This window comes from Solenopsis invicta, chromosome 12, assembly GCF_016802725.1.
Source record: "Solenopsis invicta isolate M01_SB chromosome 12, UNIL_Sinv_3.0, whole genome shotgun sequence".
Lineage (NCBI taxonomy): Eukaryota > Metazoa > Arthropoda > Insecta > Hymenoptera > Formicidae > Solenopsis > Solenopsis invicta.
Window position 1 is genome coordinate 4760741 of NC_052675.1, and position 21584 is coordinate 4782324.

The 21584-nt window shown below is 36.8% G+C and overlaps 2 protein-coding genes and 1 pseudogene across 3 annotated transcripts; 1 reads left to right on the forward strand and 2 right to left on the reverse strand.

The window, feature by feature from the left end:
• Positions 1-4324: 4324 nt before the first annotated feature.
• On the reverse strand, positions 4325-6947 carry LOC113005339 (succinate dehydrogenase [ubiquinone] iron-sulfur subunit). Its single transcript, XM_039455980.1, has 5 exons — positions 6524-6947; positions 5514-5764; positions 4885-5182; positions 4684-4806; positions 4325-4558 (listed from the first exon to the last, which is right to left on the reverse strand). Exons 1-5 carry the CDS (start codon positions 6674-6676, stop codon positions 4421-4423), a joined length of 963 nt encoding a protein of 320 aa, XP_039311914.1. The 5' UTR covers positions 6677-6947; the 3' UTR covers positions 4325-4420.
• Positions 6948-11657: 4710 nt separating this feature from the next.
• LOC105207169 (fatty acid synthase-like) lies at positions 11658-18341 on the reverse strand. 2 transcript variants are annotated; one of them, XM_039455943.1, is made up of 6 exons: positions 16331-18341; positions 15186-16255; positions 14348-14816; positions 13902-14244; positions 12308-13806; positions 11658-12043 (listed from the first exon to the last, which is right to left on the reverse strand). In XM_039455943.1, exons 1-6 carry the CDS (start codon positions 18048-18050, stop codon positions 11682-11684), a joined length of 5463 nt encoding a protein of 1820 aa, XP_039311877.1. In that variant the 5' UTR covers positions 18051-18341; the 3' UTR covers positions 11658-11681. The 2 variants fall into 2 exon arrangements, with proteins under 2 accessions (XP_039311877.1, XP_039311876.1); XM_039455942.1 differs by having other exon boundaries at positions 15186-18341.
• Positions 18100-20146, forward strand: LOC113002970 (annotated as a pseudogene).
• Positions 20147-21584: the final 1438 nt, after the last annotated feature.

Sequence of the window (21584 nt, forward strand, 5' to 3'; positions counted from 1 at the left end):
TGCGACGGCGGGACTGACGGAGGTAGCGGAAGGGAGCGCATGCGCATAATGAATGTACCAGGAGGAAGAAGGTTGTAACTGAGCTCTCTTTCTCTCTCTCTGTAACCGAATAGTAGCAATACACACGTTTGTGACCAAGGAATCAAATTAAAGTAATTCTTTCTCATCCTAAGTCCGGCGTTTTCAGTTTAAGACCTTCAAGGTCTAGACATTTGGTCCTTCGAGCCGGATAGCTGGGTGAGGCAGAAATCACGTAAATCGCGAAGCAGGCGCGATCGCAAGTAACGCAACGCACATTGAGGTTAATGCGTGGCACGGCGCGGACGAAGGTTCGAGAAGGCACAAGAAATTGAGGCATCGACAAGCAGGTAAATGAATCTCCGTATCCTATCCTGAACATAATCCTTCAAATTCCTTTATAGCAATGGCTGAATTAAAAGGTTTACATGTTAAAAGAGGCCAGATCAAAGGTCAGGTTACACGATTCGGCAATTTTATAGAAAGCGATATAGAAGATTTGCAGGAAATTACCGTGAGGCTTGAAAGATTAGTAACCGTATGGGATAACTTCCAAAGCATACAGTGCCAAATTAGAGAGACACGTAAGAAGGGAATTCCGGAAACTGCTGAAGGAGAGGCACAGTTAGAGCAGATAGAACTAGAAGAAGGAGATGAAGAAGCAATATTCGAAGACAATTACTTTAGATTAATCACCATTGCCAAACGAAGGTTAGGTCAAGACAATCAAATAAATAATGCTAATGCAGTTGCGGAAGCAGGAACAGTACCAGTCGTTAAGTCGAGTGTAAAACTACCAACGATTACGTTACCTACATTCAATGGGCAGTACAGCCAATGGATGACATTCAAGGATGCATTTTTGTCATTGATTGATAAAAACAAGGCGCTCTCAGATATTCAAAAGCTACAATATTTAAGAGGAACGTTAAAAAATGAGGCTTTGAATTTTATAGAAGGACTAGAGACTACTGCGGAAAATTACAAAATAGCATGGCAATTATTAAATAATCATTATGAGAACAAGAGACTTATTATCAATACACATCTTAAGGAGCTCTTTGAAACAACGCCGATGGTGAAGGGCAATCGAACAGTAATCAGACAATTTGTTAATCATATTCGCATGCATATCAAGGCATTAACTACATTAAAGTTACCGGTTGACCAATGGGATGCAATCCTGATTTATCTAGCAAGCAACAAGATGGATTATTACACACGCAAGGAGTGGGAAACACACATTAGTACAAAGGGCATAAATGAATTACCAAAGATGGAAGAACTGTTTGAATTTTTAACCAATCGATATCACATGTTGGAGATGGTCGAAAAAGAAAAATCAACAACTGAATTACGTAAACCAAGCGAAAGAAAGTACGACAAAGCAGTAGCGTTAGCAGCTACAACCAATCACGAATGCGAATATTGCAAAAATGCTCATCGTATATTTAATTGTGAAAAATTGTTAAAGTTACCAATAGAAACACGAGCAAAGGAGATAAGACAATTAAAACTCTGCCTAAATTGCTTACGCAAGGGGCATTGGAGTAAGGAATGCAGAGCAACAGGATGTAAAATATGCAAGGCAAAACACAATTCTCTTTTGCATCTGGAGGCGACAAAGGAGAAGGAAAGGCAAGAAGAATCAAGTCAAGATTGTACTAACCATATAGTGTCAACATATTGTACTAAGGATCGGCAACAAGTTTTATTATCAACAGCAAAGGTATACGTCTCTGACAGGAGAGGAAAACAACACGTATGTAGAGTTTTATTAGATCCTGGAGCACAATCTAATCTAATTACTCGAGCATTGGTAGACAAGTTACAATTAGCATGCAAAACAGTAAATGCTCCTGTTAGCGGAATTAATCAACATAAGACACGTGTTAATCAATCAGTAGTTATTGAAATACAGTCACGACACAATAAAACAAAGTTTAATTTAGAATGCTTGATATTAGGCAAAATCACGGAACGAATACCTCAGACCAGAATTAATACAGAAGCTTTGTGTTTAAAAAGGATGGTTCTCAAGCTTTTGCTCTCAAAATTATACAAAAGAATAATTTTAGTACAGGGACTGGAAACATTTTCAATAGCGTAGCGAATGTCAGGAATGAAGTTGAAATATTAAGGAAGTTGAAGCATGTAAGTTCCGACATGCATTGCAGCATCTTTCTTGTATTGCTGTAGTTTGAACATCAATGATAATAGTTTTGTATTTTTGTTTCAGCCCTGTATAATTGATTTGGTGGACATTCATGATACATCTGAAGCCATGTACATCATTCTCGAGCTAATGGAAGGTGGCGAGCTCTTTGATAGAATAAAAAATAGAGGTATATTGCCTGAACCGTGTGCAAAATTGATATTCTATCAAGTTGTACTTGCCGTCAGTTATCTTCACAAGGAAGGTATTACACACAGAGACTTGAAGGTATAATTTAAATTGGCTGAACATTCTACGTGGATATATAATTTAATGGAAATATTTAATAAATAAAGAATTTTTACAGCCAGAGAATATATTATTAAAGGATAATTCGGACTATCCTTTAGTCAAAGTATCTGATTTTGGAATGTCAAAATTCGTGGATACCCAAACTATGATGAAGACATTCTGTGGGACTCCAATGTATGTTGCTCCTGAGATTCTGTCAACCCATGGACGCAGTTCTTACACAAATCAAGTATGTATTTTACATGTTTTAATAAAAAATTACACTTATAAAGGACACGGCCAAAGTCAATTTTATTTTCTTATTTAAAATCGAAACACATAATAATTTATCTATGTTGTACCAGATAGAACAAAGCTGAGATAAATCTCTATATGCAGTTGAAAATTTATAAAACATTAGATTTTAAACATTACATTAAACATTATACTGGTTCTGATTTGGCTTTTTTTATGTTTGTAAACTTATAATTCTCGACAGTAGCGGAACAATAATCTTGGAATAATATTTTTTTCACTGTTGGTTTGTAAGATTGCAGGACTTAGAATCGAACCTGGATCTTTTGCTTTGTGAACAATTGCTTTATCTATTGAACTATCCTGCAATCCTGAGAAATAATTATGAAAAATTGGTTTTATTTTATTGGAATTCTTTCAGGTTGATGTGTGGAGCTTAGGAGTGATATTATACATTTGTTTAAGTGGCTTGGCTCCCTTTAACAATAATACTCTAGTAGAACAAATCATAGGGGGAAAGTACGAATTTCGACGCGCACATTTTCAAAACGTATCGCAAGATGCGATGAAATTGGTACGATGCGGTAAAATTGCAACGCCCGTACTTAACTATGATTCACTTTACGTTAATGAAATATCTTGTTCTAGATTAAACGTATGATGACGGTAAATCCGAAGGAACGTATAACAATGTCATATATCTTGCTGGATCCATGGTTAAGAGACATTCCTATGCGACGAGAAGTTTATAGACTGATATCAGGCAAAGAAAACAATGAGAATGTGTCTCTAAATACTTACAACAAACGTCCACGGACTGCGGTTTGAGAAAAAAATCATACTTTGAGCAGTAAAGTACAAAATAAATGTCATTCCGCGAGTAACGATAAAGGAATGTCTAGTGTCCTTTTGAGTTGTCTTATCGTCTCATTTACGTTGTGATACGTGGATACATTACCACTTTATTGCATAGACTAATTTCCATGTAAAATACGGTCTTTGAATAGATTTTTGATACAGATTTAAATGCGGAGAATCTTATTAAGTTTGTAAAGACTGTTTCCTATGTACAAATAGAAAGTACAAATATAGTACAACGTTTAATAACATTTAAACATTTAATTACATTTGTTCCATTTGATTATAATTGCAATTATAATTGCAAATTTAATTATAATAGCAATTTATATATTAATTCAGGTATAAAAAAATCATGAGAATATAAATGATAAGATATATACTTTGTGATAGGATATAAATACTCCACGTGATACTTTTTTTACTTCTTGACATCTCAATTTAATGAGTATAAATTTGTGATTTAACTCACAACATAGAATTCTTATTACTATACTATATAAAGTAAGTAACGCGCACTGCGAAGATTGTTAATCAATATCAAGTACCAATTTATTTTTATGATCTTTGATTAGGAAATGATGATCACTAATCTGTGAATTGATGTTTGATAAACATAGCAATGCTAATAAAAGGAGATTAAGACTGCCTTACGTTTATTGCCAAACGCGTGCAAAATGTAGGCTTAATTTATATTATCTTACAAGTTTATCACCTGTTATATGATAACAAAATCGTCATAGTATATAATTATACAAAGTTTTTTATTCAAAGTAATGGGTTCTATACAATAAAGAACATTTCGCGAATTGTGTTGTTTTGTCATTAATATATATATTTTTTTTATTCCTTTCTGCATAAATATTGCTCTTCACCATTGCAGGGATTCGGAAGTGGTGTTTCAAGGTCTGGTTTCTCTTTCTTCGTAAGTCCGGCCAGTAGACGTTTTAATTGCGCTATTGCTTTTCCCGGATTTAGACCCTATCGGACAAGTAATATCGCGTAAAATTAAAATATGGATATTTATCTGCTTTTTTTTTACAGTGAACTAAAATCTTTTTGTATCGCAGAAGAAAAGCGTGACAATAACGTCGTTTAAGACTTACCTTTGGACACGTCTTGGTGCAATTAAAGATAGTGTGACATCGATAAACTGAATAGAAATCTCGCAGCTTCGCTAGTCGCTCCTCATGTGCCATATCTCGCGAATCTATCACCCACCTGTATGCCTAGCGATGTAAGCGAACAGATGCAAAATGATGACGCATCTTCGTTTTGTTTATCATAGAAAAATGTCAAGTCGTTACCTGCAGTAACACTGCAGGCCCTAAGTACTTGTCGCCGAGCCACCAGTAAGGAGGACACGAGTATGTGCAACATGCGCACATTATACACTCGTACAAACCGTCAAGTTTGCTTCTATCCCTTGAGCTTTGCAGAATTTGCCGATAACCGAGGAAGTCGTCCTCAGCTGGTCGCTTTAAATATGGATCGATTTTCCGGAATTGTTCCAGGAACTGCCCCATGTCCGGTATCAAGTCGCGAATCACGTACGTGTGCGGTAGAGGATAGATGATTAGCGGTTGCGGAGATTCTTTTATCTTTCTGGAGATTTCAAGCAGTTTCCGACAACATTAAGCGCGACTTGAAATGAGGTTTATTTTGAGAGTAAGTTATATCCCTATAATATAAGATCAGAAAAGTAATTGCAAGCGCGAATATAAAATGTAAAATTAACGCGACCATTTAAAATTCCAGACATCCAAAGCTCCAAGTATCCTAAGCATCCGAAACATTAAAGTTACTTTATATATATTCAAAATCGTAAACATCGGAACTAAGTTCTATCAAAGTTTTCAAGGATCAAATCCAAAGAACTCGATATTCCTGTCGTCTGGTTTACTGGCATTGGAAATTGTATGGTAGAACGAGTTACGTTATACAAGCCAAGGTGTTCACGCCGTTTATATTCATCGCGCAACATCCGCAGATGCCCTCGCGACAGGATCTCCGGAAGGACAACGTCGGATCGTGCTGCGCTTTGATACACGTCAACACATCCAGCACCATCGTGCCGCACTTGTTCAAATCCACGCTGAATTGCTGCATATATGGCTTTACGTTTGGCGTTTCCGGATTCCATCGATATACGCGTACAATTTGTAGCTTCGGTACAACTTTTTTCTCCTGCGAAAGATTGGTTCTAAATAATAGTTTCGCTTAAGTATTGAGTTGGAACGAAAGTTCGTAGCGACACATATGTGGTTATAATAAGTCTGCACTAAGAAAATGAAATTGTTAACTGGACTAAATTTTTTCAATTCTAGTATTTAAAGTTAAATATATAAATACTTAAAACTGAAGCTCGAATATTTTATGTACTTAAGTCAAGTACATAAATATTTGAAAGAATTTTATTGATTTGAAAAATTTAGTCGCAACTTTTTTCTCAGTGTGTATACAAATATCTAAATTATCTTTAAATTTTATTTTAAAAACGCTACGAGCTTTTGTTCCAATTTAACATGTATATGTACAGGTGATTTAAATCGTCCAATTTCTAAAGCTCCATGATCAAAGATATCTATCCGCACGTTATATTTATGCGCGAAAAGAAAGCTTCATTCAGCAATAGAATATATCACAAGGTTGGTTCTCGTAGCAGAATTTTTGTTCTCATTTTTTATCTTTTTTTTTTTCGCCCCAACGTCTGATATATATTTCAATTTAAATATAAAAAGAATAATGTTCTGAAAAGCTACAAAGAACAGATCTTTAGATCTTTAGATATTCTAAGAAGCTGTAATTCGCTGAGAACATTTAACAAAGAGATGCATAGCACGTTGTTTTTGTATATCGCGCGAAAGGAGATTTTTGCATTTTCCTGCGCAGTGGAAAGAGAAAAATCTTCACACTTTTTCTCGAGTGACTAACAGAGTGACTAACTTTTAAAGACGTTTTGCACTCCGTAATGCTCGTGACCTCCGCCGCCACCGCCGCGTCCAGCTCGGTCGTGGTCTTCTTGACCGATGTCGACAACCTCGATCCGCGAACATGCGCGAGTCCACGCGACCAGAAGCGGCTCACAGCAGCGTGCATGACCCACCCCCTGTCTAGCAGCCTGCCACCGCCTCCCGCACAATATTATCTCGAGGACGATGTCTTCGTGTTGTCACGTCGCGCTATTTCAATCATTACGTCTCGTCGCAGCTGCGATTATCTCGTCAAACGTCACGCGAACAAAATATCATCGAGCGGACGAACTTCACGAACAGTCCGTGACGAATTTATGCCATCAATTCGAGACGCCTTCGACGATTTAAAATCCGCTTTAGATGATCTAGAACTTGCGTCGAATTTCAGTAGAGAATTCTCTGTGTAAATTGACGTGTGCCATGCGCTTTGATATTTGGTATTTTAATCTTTACATATTTTTTCATATACAGAGTGGACAAAAAGATGAAAGAAAATTTAAGGAACAATTTTAGATGGGAAAATAAGACGAAAATCAAATACAAACGCAATTTTGATTAAAAATTGTGTTTTTTAATTGTAATATCTAAATATTTACGTGATTAGAAACTTTTTACATAATGAATATTTAAACTTTTATAATTAAAATACAAGGTCTTAATAGCAATTTTATTATTTTTTATTTTTTTATTTTATCATCTCTTAGAATCATTCATCCTTTTCACCTGTTGCAGAACAGCCTGTATATTTACGTGTTCTTCAAATGTTTTTCGTATTACACACGGCACATTAAAATTAAAAATAACAAAAAATTATAAATTATCTTTGTTACGTAAAGGATATATTTTTTAGTAAATGTAACGCTCACATTCTCGTATCATTCGTCTACAAAATGATTTTTTAAATTGCTAATTATTCGTTGCACGTTCAAATCCTCGTTGAAAAACAACCGATCGATCGTAAAATTATTTTCGATCTATAACGACAGAATTTATAGATTGATGGAAATTGCGTTGTTTGAAACCAAACAATTTCAATTTTTTTACGTTCCAATAAAGGAGTGTTCAGCAGCTGAGTGACAGGAAGGATTATATAAACGCAAATCTTTCGATTACAGCAATGTATTTTTGTAGAAATGAGCTTTTTTAGAATATTTTAAATAGATTTAAAATTTATTGCAGTGACCATTAAAATATTACAAAAACATTACTTTTCTTCAATATTTGTTCATTCCTGTCATGTACCATTGTTTTCTCGACATGATCGATTTACAATATGTGTTTAAAAACTCAAAGAAAAGTTTATTATGTTATCATTAAAATATTATAGAAAAATCCGCCGTTTGTTTCTTACAAGCAAACCTACCCAACTGTTACACTCCGATTTTGATGAGCTTTGAATATGTTGTAGTCTAGGTCAAAATAAGAGACACGTATTTTTTTATAAGGGCCCATACGCACTTTTAGGGGATGAAACACCTCTTTGAAGAAAGAGACTTTTTTTTTTCGAAGCGTATATCGTCGAAACTATAAGAGATAGAAAAAAATGTTCTAATTAAAAGTTAAATGGCATGAAAAGTACTATACAACAGTGATAAAAAAAATTTTTTTTTTTTAATTTTTTTTATACTTTTCCTCATCACCTACCAATTTTTTTCAAAATTTTTATTTCTTTTTATAAGCGGAAAAAAGTTTATTTTATTACGAATCCAACGATGTATAAGAAAGTTATATTCCGACATTTCCATTTGCCAAAAATAATTAAAAACTTCTCTATATTCATGGTACGCGCACCCGTCCGTGTGCTACGGAAGTGTCCCTTTCCAATTTTGACGAGTTTTTAATATGTTGTTTTCTATTTATTCTATTTCTATATTAATTAGTTGATTTCTGAAAAATGTGTCTTTGGGCTACAACTTTATCATACATGTTTAAATTTGTTGTTAGGCTATAAGTTTTGATATAAGATAAATTTTAAATTTTTCAAAAATTTAGAAGAGGAGGGAAGAAGATTTTGAGAAAAATGACATTTTCAAAAAACCTGAGCGAACGGTTATAAAGTACATAGAAAGCCATAAAACTTTTATTTGAAACTTTTTTTTATATCTTTTACCGTTTCGACAGTATTACCTCAGAAATTAAACAATCAATTTTTTTCAACAGCGTGTTTCACCCCCTTAACGGTCATATGGGCGAATAAAAAATGCGTGTCCCATATTTTTATGTGTATTACAACATATTAAAAACTCGTCAAAATTGGAAAGGGACACTTCCGTAGCACACGGACGGGTGCGCGTACCATGAGTATAGAGAAGTTTTTAATTATTTTTGGCAAATGGGAATGTCGGAATATAACTTTGTTATACATCGTTGGATTTGTAATAAAATAAACTTTATTCCGCTTATAAAAAGAAATAAAAATTTTGAAAAAAATTGGTAGGTGATGAGGAAAAGTACAAAAAAAATTAAAAAAAAAAAATTTTTTTATCACTGTTGTATAGTACTTTTCATGCCATTTAACTTTTAATTAGAACATTTTTTTCTATCTCTTATAGTTTCGACGATATACGCTTCGAAAAAAAAAAGTCTTTTTCTTCAAAGAGGTGTTTCATCCCCTAAAAGTGCGTATGGGCTCTTATAAAAAAATACGTGTCTCTTATTTTGACCTAGACTACAACATATTCAAAGCTCATCAAAATCGGAGTGTAACAGTTGGGTAGGTTTGCTTGTTAGATTGCATTTAAAGTTTCGCTTCTTTTTCCGAGCTACGTTTTACCATTTGATTCAGTGAACTCAGTAATATTTTATGTAAAAAGTAATCTTATGCTCGATAATTTCAAAGCATAACGTAATATAAATCTGAAATGACATATATTGTTCCATTATTATCTAGTTAAATTGTTCTTTATCATGCTGAACAATTTGCGTAATGTAATAAAAACTTACTTCCATATCTTATAAACGATCCAGTCTGAATAGCTAAGAGATGCGCATAAACGCGGCATGTTTACATCAAGTGGATTTATGATAAGTAACATCGCGGACTTATAAGACATGCGTAAAAAAGGATAATAATTCAACGGTTCGACAATGCATCTCGTAATGTGTTCCCATTCGCTTGTCACTTTCTTTAAATTTGGAATCATCCAATATTGACAATAATCTTGGAAGCATCGTTTTATTTCTTTGAGACTACCACGGTAGAAGTTGTATCTGTGAAGTAACATAAAGTAAAATAAAGTTTCGTATAAATTTTAGTTATATAAAGAACATAAAAAAGTTATACATACGAGTATCAATTACAAGAATGTGATATTAATGTATACTACTTATTAATGATAATTTTATAAACATTTAGTTATAAATCAATCATATTCTATTTTTATTTATTTATAATTTGTCATTAAGAACCTGATCTGTCATTTGTCATCGTAAACTCTATTATTTTTAATTAAAAATGTATAATTAATTTTTAAAATTTTTATTATTTATATTTAGTTATATGTAAACACGAAATTAAATAAATGGCGCTGGCGTAGCGCGCGCTTGTATTGTTCTAGTATAATAGAATATGCAAAAAGAATAAGTAATGAACTTATGAAACGTAAGATTTTCATTTTTTTTTCTCGAACAGCTACACAGCTAATTCATAGTGACGACAAACGCGTCGGATTACGCTGTCGCGTCGTAGTAGTCTTGTTAAATTTTTAATGATAAACTGACAATACAGTACTAATTTTATAATTTATTGTTATCCTGAAGTTTCATAGATATGTTTATATATTTGTAACGAAAATTCCCGAAAATTCCCGATTTTGATTAAATATTGCAGTTTTGATGTTAACATCCAAGTTTGATTATCGACAGAGATAATAACTGATCAAAAAGAATTACAATTTTAAAGCAATATACAATAATGCTATTAAATATAAGTATGCATACTTGCTTATGAAGTATTTGTATAATAAAAAAATTAAGATTTTAATAATGTATCTCAAATATTTATATTAACAATCATATAGTCGATAACGTCATCGTTCTTCAATTACCGCCGGCCCCTGGGGCCCCTGGGGCCCCAGTGACGGATCTAAAAATTTACCCAGGGTTGACGGTCTTTAATAGTCTCTCGTCGGTGGTTTGCGGAAGGTCAGGATCGCCCGATCGCGTATGTCAGCCGCGTATCATCGCGCGCTGAAAAAAATTATAGTTATATAACAGAGTACGACTGAAAAAGAGTTGTCAGCAATTGTATGGGCCGTGAAACATTTTAAGCCATATCTTTACGGAATAAAGTTCAAGATAATTGGTAGGCAAAAAAAAGGATAGTCGTGACCGATATTTAGAAGTGTTTTAAAGCCATCTGATTAGTATGTTTTATCTAAATTTGCTTTACTTAGAAATAGCATGTTTGACAAAATTACGTGTCATTTCACGCAATCTCTTGCTTCTGACGTCACGACTTCAATATAGTCGCGGCGAGTACTCAGGAACCTTAAAATTTGATAAATATTTTCTAACTTTATGCATATTATGTTATATACCCAAGTAGAAATAAAATACATTAAATCAGTATTGAATACTGACGAGATAGCGATTCTGCACCAAAAAATGAGATTCATATTTCAGTACTGGCCTTGTATTGGAACAACATAAAAAAATTAATGGTATTGTACTAGCCCATTATGTAGATTAGTACAGAATAGTAGTACTGATTCAGCATATTACCGGTAAGATTTTCAGTAACATGCGTCATACAAAAATTGACAAAAAAAATATGTCGAATATTAATACTGAACCAGTACATTTTCCATAGATTTTTGTTATTACATCCGTATTGAAATCGAAAAAAGTAATATGTCGAGTATCAATATCGAAATTGTATATTGCCGTTATATAATATTTACAAAAGTTGATAAAAAGAAAATAATGTGTAAACATTAAAATAATGTGTTAACATTTTTTATTAATAATGTAATGGATTATAACATTTCTATATTATTTTAGTACATCTAATTAATTGATAGTAATGAATATACTATCTATTACTAACTATCTATATGTAACTAATATTTGATACATTGCAAGAATTATCTAATTGATATGCTGCATATTACTACTCTAAACTATTGCTATCAATTAGATAATTTTTGCAATGTACCGATGGTTAAGGTACGAATCTTTTGCGCCGATAATACGATATCGTAATTTCTTTCAAGAGTCTGTTTTATCTCCGTGTCCATTAACGAATCCATACCCAAGTCGGCCAAGGTATTATTGGGATTAATCGAATCAACATCTTTAATGCCTAAGATATTGGTAACGGTTGCGATGAGATTGGTCTTGTTGTCATTGTCGGATTTATATTTTTCAGCTAATACCGAAGAAGCCAGCACCGGATACGGTTGTTGAAGGAATATATCCATCGTTGCGAAACAACTCGATATTCGTTGTGGTATACTACCGCTCACCTCGGCGTCGTTACCTCCCATCATTTCTGAAAAAGTGAAAATGTAAGAGAAATTGTGTTATTTAAAATCAATAAATGTAGAACAACGTTATATAAAATGTGCATTAGGTATCGCTTCATTATTATTTTATAAATTATACTTTTTGAAAAAAACATAAAATAAAGATGATTGAATTAACAAATGCAAAAGAAAGGCAAACTGGAAAGGTTTAAAAACGATTTATTCAAGAATTTGATTAAAGGAGAAAAGATTTCTATTTTCTCAAACTATTTCATATATTAGTATATTACTCATGATTAAGCCAACGTCTCCGATGGCACCCCATTGGATGGCGAGACCAGGTAAGCCATTAGCCTGCCTCTCTTCCATTATTCTCTCCATGGCCGAGTTTGCAAAACCGTAGTTGGTTTGACCCTTATTGCCGCGACCGCTCGATAGAGACGAAAATACCACAAAATAATCTAGCGATAGGCAGAGCTTTCTCGATACCGCATCTAAATTTCTTGTAACGTTGATTTTTGGTAAAATAACCGTTTTGAAATCGGCTTCTTCCAGGTTTTCGATGAGAGCGTCACGTAGGACGGCTGCCAAATTGAATATGCCCCCAATAGGAGCCAACCGGTTGCTTTCTTCAATTAAGTGTTGAGTACCGGATAATGTCGTAACATTCTCTGTAAAAATGACGATTATTTTGCCGTTTTCGCGCCAGCGACGCACCTGTAAGTCTTGATAACCGGTGCGTATGCCTGAGCGCGATACGAGAACGATAAATTTGGCGCCGCGGCTGATCATCCAGTCGGCCAGTTCCAGGCCGAAACCACCGAGACCGCCGACTAAGACGTATGATTTTTCCGGATTTAAATAAGTACGCCGAATTGCGGTTACTGTCTTCGGCATTGGTACGCGCATCTTCGGTTCCTCATCACGGATTTTCAGTAGCACTTTGCCAATGTGATTGCCCGTCGCCATGAATCTGAATCCCTCCTCAAGCTGTTGATCTGAAAAGATCGTTGCTTGGAGCGGACGTACCGCGCCATTCTTGATTCCCTCCGAAACGAGTTTTACCAGTTCCTTTTTTATCGTTCTATTTTTTTCGTCAACATCTTCTCCGAATAATATATCCAACAATACACCATGGAAAGATGTATTTTTCAAAAACATTGACATTCCTATACGGCTGTCATTCGACAAATCATACTTGCCGATTTCAACAAAACGGCCATTGTACGCGAGGCACCGAATGCCGGCTTTCAATTTTTCTTCTGCAAGTGAATTCAGTACGACATCGACTCCACGTCCTTGTGTCTCGACGCGTATCAATTGTTCAAAACTAGTATCTCGAGAATTGCCAATGTGCCTGTCGTTTAACTGCGGGAAGACTTTCTTGAGATATTCTCTTTTTTCTGGCGTACCCACGGTAGTGAAGACATTACAACCAGCATGCAAAGCAATGGAAATCGCTGCTTGACCGACACCGCCTGTACCAGAGTGGATTAATACGCTTTCGCCTGCTTCTAATCGACCCCGTACAAATAGAGCATAATAACTAGTCGCGTAAGCAATCGGGATCGTTGCTGCTTGTTCCAAGGTCCACTTGTCGGGTACCTCCCAAAGAAAATTTATATCCGCTACCACAGTAGTGGCTAATCCTTTAGCTTCAACTATGCCCATCACGCGACGACCGTCAGCGTCTCTCCCGGAGAATTCGAATCCTAATACGGACTCTTTCGTAGCCATATTTCGTGGCAAGATGTCTGGTGATAGTTTGCCACTCGCCAACATGATGTCCCTATTATTCGTATAATTTATATCTTTTTTCTAGATGAAGGTCCTCATTATCTAAATTTTCAATCAATTTTCAATAAATATTACATTGAAACTTACCTGAAGTTTAGTGACGAATAATATATGTAGCAAAGTTTTTTATCAGGACCTTTTTGATAATTCAATGGCCCTTCGATCCATTTCAAGCTACTAAGATGTCCTCTCCTCAACGTATTTGCATACGCGTGATGTATCTGCTTTAAACATACATCTAATTGTATGTGTCGATAACTGCCCCATTGTCCTCCTTTTAGCACATTGGCCATCAATCCTTTGTTTAATTGTTCTTCGTAAAACCGTACGGATAAGCCAAATTTGGGAGCTCTCTTGTCTTGGATGAAGACGTAGCGCGCGTTCGCACCACCTGTCTCGCGCCGTATGCAAGTCATGAGTCCGACTAAGCCTATGATTAAAAAGACAAGATTTTGATCCGTTTACTTTGATTTTATTCCGATCCTTAGAATTGCAGAGCAAATAAAAAAAAAATGAATTTTTTTCTATCTTACCAAGCGTTTCTTCGCCCTGGGATACAAGGAGCACTTCTTGACCCTCGTTATCAGATTTCTTTAATGCTGTTTTTACATCCTCCAGCCACGAGAGATTGTTCTCTGTGATTTGTATGACCATCGGTTCTTTCCTTTCTTCTCGTTTCTTTAGCAGCAAGTACGTTTTTCCTACCGGATCGGTTTGTTTCCCGGCCAACGTCAGATCAGTTTCCTCTAACGTGATCTTCAAATCCAGTTGCTTAGCGGTTTCCTCCAGAAGAATGAAACAACCAGGTTTTAAAGCAGCCACCAAGTTTTGGAGAATAATATGAGACTGATTTGACAAAACATCCGCCGCTATGACGAGGTGCACATCCTGAGCGGGAGGTGCAGACTTCACGTCTCGCGTTACGACGTTTACTTTCATGTTCATTTGACTCAAACTCTCTATGTAATTGTTGGCAGAAACTGCGATTACTTGTAAATCAATCTGAAAAAAATCAAATGCTTTTATAGTAATTTTAAGTGATGAAGAGGAAAGTATTGCTCTTGATAAGAAGCAATTACAAATAGAAACAAATTATGAAGTCAATTCGAATATGCCTTATTTCATTTACAAGTTTATATGCATTTTAAAGCTGTGCATACAAATATAAGGAATAAGTAAACAGTGTAATAAAATAAAATAATTTTTATGAATATATCATCATAATCAGCACAATCATAGATATCTCATCTCTAATTATTTCTAGATTTTTCGTTCATCTTTGATATTATATACACGAGGAGACACTAGAAATTTTGAATTAAAAATTATTTTATTTTGAATGACACAAAACAATTTATTAAAATCACTTACGATAGGTGAGCCTAGTTCACCATTAAAAATGTCAAATATAAGCGGCGCCAAAAGAGCTTCCGCAGCTCGTTCGCCCGCAATCTCCATAGTTTTCAGTTTCAATGCCATCACGTTCTCACACATAATTTGCAAAAGGACAGTGAGTGCGTGTATTTTTCCTCTCTTTGGATCCTTTACTAGATTTTGCGAATTTTCATAGGGCACGAAAGTGTATTGTTCATATTTAGGATCGGCTTGAGTCTGCTGTCGTCGAGGTGCCAAAGAAGATTTTAATCCTCTGAGCTCGATACCACCCGATTTAACAATATCGATGTCCTTATAGTGATACACCGGTAAGCCACCATTTTCTGGTAATTCTTCCACCAGTCGTTTATGAAGAATGGGATTGATCGCCGCGTATTGGAGACGCGTCGGTAAATACATTACTCTATGGCTAGTGGACATTATGCTGAACTGAAGCATAGTGTCTATGTACGGAATCCATTGATTGAACCAGTACAATTGACCAGCAACGCCGTAGTTATCGCAAGATTTGATTCCTTGAAAGATATCGCGATACTCGTACCCGCGCAATCTCAATTCCTTATAAATGTCTTTGGCGTTCAATGGCAAAATCTCGTTGTCAGTAGGCGGTGGTGGTGGCGGCAGCTTCAGTTGATCTTTCTCGATAGCCTTGGATGCGTGGACGTTTCCACTGACGACGATTGTACCGGCCTCACAGATTTCAAAATCGCCCGTTCCCTCAAAGATGGTTATCGAGAATTTCACCATTCGCTCCTTTGGCATAATAGTGGCTCGCTGAAAGCGCACGTTCTCGAATACCACCGGCAATCTTTCAAAATCGGTGCCACGCAGTTTCGCCAAAGTTTTCCATACTAACAGAATATAGCCAGTAGCTGGGAAAAGGACTCGTCCGTCTATCTGATGTCCAGCTAGATACGCGTCCGTTTCTTTCGACAGATCTATCTTGACGATACATTCTCCCGAGTGACTCGATATTTGATTGAAAGAAGCCACATCCCACGCGGTGGAATGATCCCACTTTACTAGAGGCCCGATCATTGGTGTTCCTCGACCGACCGGAAAACTTACCGACGGATATAATTTGAAAATATTAGGTTGCGCACCAGCATTATACAGCTTACCCACATTAGACAGCAAAAAGGCCAGGTTGTCCGAATGATCTCGTTTATGAAGGCTGATATTCGACACCGTTGGTGGTAACGATCTGCGCAAAATTGTTTGTAGCAAACAATGTGGTGCAATTTCTATTGTTATCGCGTTCTCTGGAATATGCGCGATCGCTTCGTGGAAGAACACAGGAGAGAGCAAATTATTTACGTGATACGCAGACGAGCTAGATTGCGCGAGCGGACTGCCCCATGCAGACTCGGGTATGGAACTGGAAATCCATCTGGCTGATCTTTGCTTTGGATTTGGGATGATTTTGTCGAGCGAAGCGCGTAGCTTAGGCCCAGCCGAGGCGATATATTTGCTGTGGAAGGCGTAGCCGGAACTTTTCACCATCTTTACGAAGATATCTTTGCTCTTGAGCGTTTCTGCAAATTTTTGCATAGATTCAGGCGGACCGGAAATAGTGATCGAGTCCGCGGCGTTGTGACAAGCTGGAACGATATCGGGTGGGCACATTTTTCTGATCTCCTTCCAACTCAAACCAACTGCCGCCATAACGCCCGGTTCTAACTTGGAGTCCATAATCGCCTTGCCTCTAGAGTAAGCCGCTAAGACAGTTTGCTCTAGTGTAAACGCACCGTCAGCATAAGCACAACCCAATTCTCCAATGGAGTGTCCGATTATACCGTCCGGCGATATACCTATCGACGTTAAAATATCCACGAAAGCGACCTGCATAGATGTGATAGTCACGAAAGAATTTAGTACATTCTCGAACGTCTCGTCCGTGGCGTTCATGATGATATTCATGAGGTCGATGCCATGGGGTGCCAACGCGTCCGCGCATCGTTGCAAACTACGTTGAAAAGTTTCAATGCCGAACAATTGACGTCCCATGCCCGCCCATTGTGTGCCCATACCGGAAAATATGAACCAAACTGGACGCCTTTCTTTAGAGCTCATTATCTCACTCACTTCACGTGTGCCATTGATGTTAATTATTTCGTAGCCGCGAACATCGTGGCCAAAAATATCATTATTGTGAATTATTCGTAATAACGAAAGAAATTCATCGTCATTACAATACTCTTGTGCTTTATCTAATAAAGCCTGCACCGCTTCTTTTGTACGACCTGATACAACAACTAATTTCGGCAATGATTCGGCGATGTTCAATAGCAGTGATGGTTTTGGTTTTGGATTGCTGCGAAGAATTATATGTGCGTTTGTGCCACCGGAGCCAAATGAATTAATTCCTACGAGACCACCGTTCCACGGTGTGGCCTTGTCGACTACTCGAATGCGTCCCTCTTTCAAGGCTGGAATATCTGGATTTGGTTTCTTAAAGTTTAAATTGCCGGGTATTACGCCTGCTTCCATCGCGATTAGTACTTTAGCGATAGAGCATAATCCACTGGCCGGTTCCGAGTGACCCATATTGGATTTGACTGAGCCAATTAGCAAGGGAGTCTTCCGGTCTTTGCAGAACAGTTTCTCAATAGCAGATACCTCCACTTTGTCTCCTACTTTTGTACCGGTACCGTGAGCCTCCACGTAACTCACGTCCGCGGGATTAATTCCTGCCTCGGTATATATGTCGCTCATCAATTGATTCTGCATTTCATCATTGGGATATGTAATACCCTGCGATTTATAGCCGTCGGTATTTGTTTTTGTACGAATGACCGTCGCGTACACTCGACGTGCATCTTTTGCTTTCTGCAAATACATCGCCACAACCGCCTCAGCCTGAGGGCTTCATCATTATACGCTACACATAATGCTGTAAATGCAATACGAGCTGGCGAATGCGATGCTGCAATCGTGGGTGGACTGAATCTCGTGCGAAAACCCAACTATTCCTTACAAGGATTAAAATTAAACATGCTGTCTCAGGATGGCAAATGCAAAACGTTCGACGTTTCAGCTAACGGTTACCTCACGAAAGCGTATTAATCCACTCTGGTACAGGCGGTGTCGGTCAAGCAGCGATTTCCATTGCTTTGCATGCTGGTTGTAATGTCTTCACTACCGTGGGTACGCCAGAAAAAGAGAATATCTCAAGAAAGTCTTCCCGCAGTTAAACGACAGGCACATTGGCAATTCTCGAGATACTAGTTTTGAACAATTGATACGCGTCGAGACACAAGGACGTGGAGTCGATGTCGTACTGAATTCACTTGCAGAAGAAAAATTGAAAGCCGGCATTCGGTGCCTCGCGTACAATGGCCGTTTTGTTGAAATCGGCAAGTATGATTTGTCGAATGACAGCCGTATAGGAATGTCAATGTTTTTGAAAAATACATCTTTCCATGGTGTATTGTTGGATATATTATTCGGAGAAGATGTTGACGAAAAAAATAGAACGATAAAAAAGGAACTGGTAAAACTCGTTTCGGAGGGAATCAAGAATGGCGCGGTACGTCCGCTCCAAGCAACGATCTTTTCAGATCAACAGCTTGAGGAGGGATTCAGATTCATGGCGACGGGCAATCACATTGGCAAAGTGCTACTGAAAATCCGTGATGAGGAACCGAAGATGCGCGTACCAATGCCGAAGACAGTAACCGCAATTCGGCGTACTTATTTAAATCCGGAAAAATCATACGTCTTAGTCGGCGGTCTCGGTGGTTTCGGCCTGGAACTGGCCGACTGGATGATCAGCCGCGGCGCCAAATTTATCGTTCTCGTATCGCGCTCAGGCATACGCACCGGTTATCAAGACTTACAGGTGCGTCGCTGGCGCGAAAACGGCAAAATAATCGTCATTTTTACGGAGAATGTTACGACATTATCCGGTACTCAACACTTAATTGAAGAAAGCAACCGGTTGGCTCCTATTGGGGGCATATTCAATTTGGCAGCCGTCCTACGTGACGCTCTCATCGAAAACCTGGAAGAAGCCGATTTCAAAACGGTTATTTTACCAAAAATCAACGTTACAAGAAATTTAGACGCGGTATCGAGAAAGCTCTGCCTATCGCTAGATTATTTTGTGGTATTTTCGTCTCTATCGAGCGGTCGCGGCAATAAGGGTCAAACCAACTACGGTTTTGCAAACTCGGCCATGGAGAGAATAATGGAAGAGAGGCAGGCTAATGGCTTACCTGGTCTCGCCATCCAATGGGGTGCCATCGGAGACGTTGGCTTAATCATGGGTAATATACTAATATATGAAATAGTTTGAGAAAATAGAAATCTTTTCTTCTTTAATCAAATTCTTGAATAAATCGTTTTTAAACCTTTCCAGTTTGCCTTTCTTTTGCATTTGTTAATTCAATCATCTTTATTTTATGTTTTTTGCAAAAAGTATAATTTATAAAATAATAATGAAGCGATACCTAATGCACATTTTATATTACGTTGTTCTACATTTATTGATTTTAAATAACACAATTTCTCTTACATTTTTACTTTTTCAGAAATGATGGGAGGTAACGACGCCGAGGTGAGCGGTAGTATACCTCAACGAATATCGAGTTGTCTCGCAACGATGGATATATTCCTTCAACAACCGTATCCGGTGCTGGCTTCTTCGGTATTAGCTGAAAAATATAAATCCGACAATGGCAACAAGACCAATCTCATCGCAACCGTTACTAATATCTTAGGCATTAAAGATGTTGATTCGATTAATCCCAATAATACCTTGGCCGACTTGGGAATGGATTCGTTAATGGACACGGAGATAAAACAGACTCTTGAAAGAAATTACGATATCGTATTATCGGCGCAAAAGATTCGTGCCTTAACCATCGGTACACTGCAAAAATTATCTAATTGATAGCAATAGTTTAGAGTAGTAATATGCAGCATATCAATTAGATAATTCTTGCAATGTAACAAATATTAGTTACATATAGATAGTTACTAATAGATAGTTAGTATATTTATTACTATCAATTAATTAGATGTACTAAAACAATATAGAAACGTTATAATCCATTACATTATTAATAAAAAATGTTAACACATTATTTTAATGTTTACACATTATTTTCCCGACATTTTCTTTTTATCAACTTTCTTTTGTAAATATTATATAACGGCAATATACAATTTCGATATTGATACCCGACATATTACTTTTTTCGATTTCAATACGGATGTAATAACAAAAATCTATGAAAAATGTACTGGTTCAGTATTAATATTTGACATATTTTTTTTGCCTATTTTTGTATGACATGTTACTGAAAATCTTACCGGTAATATGCTGAATCAGTACTACTATTCTGTATTAATCTACATAATGAGCTAGTACAATACCATTAATTTTTTTATGTTGTTCCAATACAAGGCCAGTACTGAAACATGTGCCTGCTTGGGATGTATTCCAAAAAAAGCTGCATCAAAGCTGCCGAGGTCCTTGATTTTGGCAAATCTGGCTGGTAGCCCATATAGGCCCCTTGGCCAACGGCGCTCGTCATCCGTCACCATATCTATTTCGCTCATTAAATTTTTTTTGAATTCGTCGATATTAGCTGATTCAGGCAGACGACCTGGGAAAAGTGTTTGTTTGGTTGATACGTTACGCTCTCATAGAGATCCGGCAAGTCGTGCCATAATCAACAATTACCTGATATACCAGTAATGACAATATCATTATCGACATATGGTAGCGGTACTTCATTTCCAATCGCGGATTCCCGCGTCATAGGACCGTTGACACTTTCAAACTGAGCAAACATCTTGACTGTAGAAAACTCGTATTAATCTTTCACTCTAAATCTGCAAAAATAGAACCAATTTGATCTTTTTTACGTTTCTCAACGCATCTATCCAGTCAACAAAGTGCCAGTAATTTGCCTACTAATTGCTGCAATTTTGCCGGACTTAAAACTGCTTTAACGAAATTTCTTTTTCTTTTCAGGATTAGGGGGAGTACAAGGTAGAGATGCGTACAAGCATCAAATTAATAATTAAATTGATTAGCAATTTAATTTTGTGTTTTACATTCAGATTCTTCTTTAAAACTGTATTTTAAGTCTGGCGAAATTGCGGCAGGCAGTTTGCGGGAATCTTGTAAATGTTTATAAAATTTACTTAAAAAATTATTGAGCCCTAAGAACTGCTTTCGACCGGTAATGCCGTATTCAATATTTTTATTTGTTATATTATAGCCTCAGTAGCTATATGAATTTCGGCTTAGCAATAATCAGGCCACAAGTGCGTGTTGCTTCGGAAATGCAAGCTGGCAGAAATCAACTGTCGCGCAAGCGGCCTAAGCCAAATTCAACAACTTTCCAGGATTGTTTGACGAAA

Excerpts from the sequence above, each read along its gene's own strand:
- LOC113005339 (XM_039455980.1), bottom strand. The coding sequence starts at position 6,676 with ATGCACGCTGCTGTGAGCCGCTTCTGGTCGCGTGGACTCGCGCATGTT. Across the intron at positions 5,765-6,523 it reads AGTGCAAAACGTCTTTAAAA|GAGAAAAAAGTTGTACCGAA; the intron begins GTTAGTCACTCT and ends AATCTTTCGCAG. Across the intron at positions 4,559-4,683 it reads GCACCAAGACGTGTCCAAAG|GGTCTAAATCCGGGAAAAGC; the intron begins GTAAGTCTTAAA and ends CTTGTCCGATAG.
- LOC105207169 (XM_039455942.1), bottom strand. The coding sequence starts at position 18,050 with ATGTATTTGCAGAAAGCAAAAGATGCACGTCGAGTGTACGCGACGGTC. Across the intron at positions 14,245-14,347 it reads CCAGGGCGAAGAAACGCTTG|GCTTAGTCGGACTCATGACT; the intron begins GTAAGATAGAAA and ends TTTTAATCATAG. Across the intron at positions 12,044-12,307 it reads AGACGTTGGCTTAATCATGA|AAATGATGGGAGGTAACGAC; the intron begins GTAATATACTAA and ends TCACTTTTTCAG.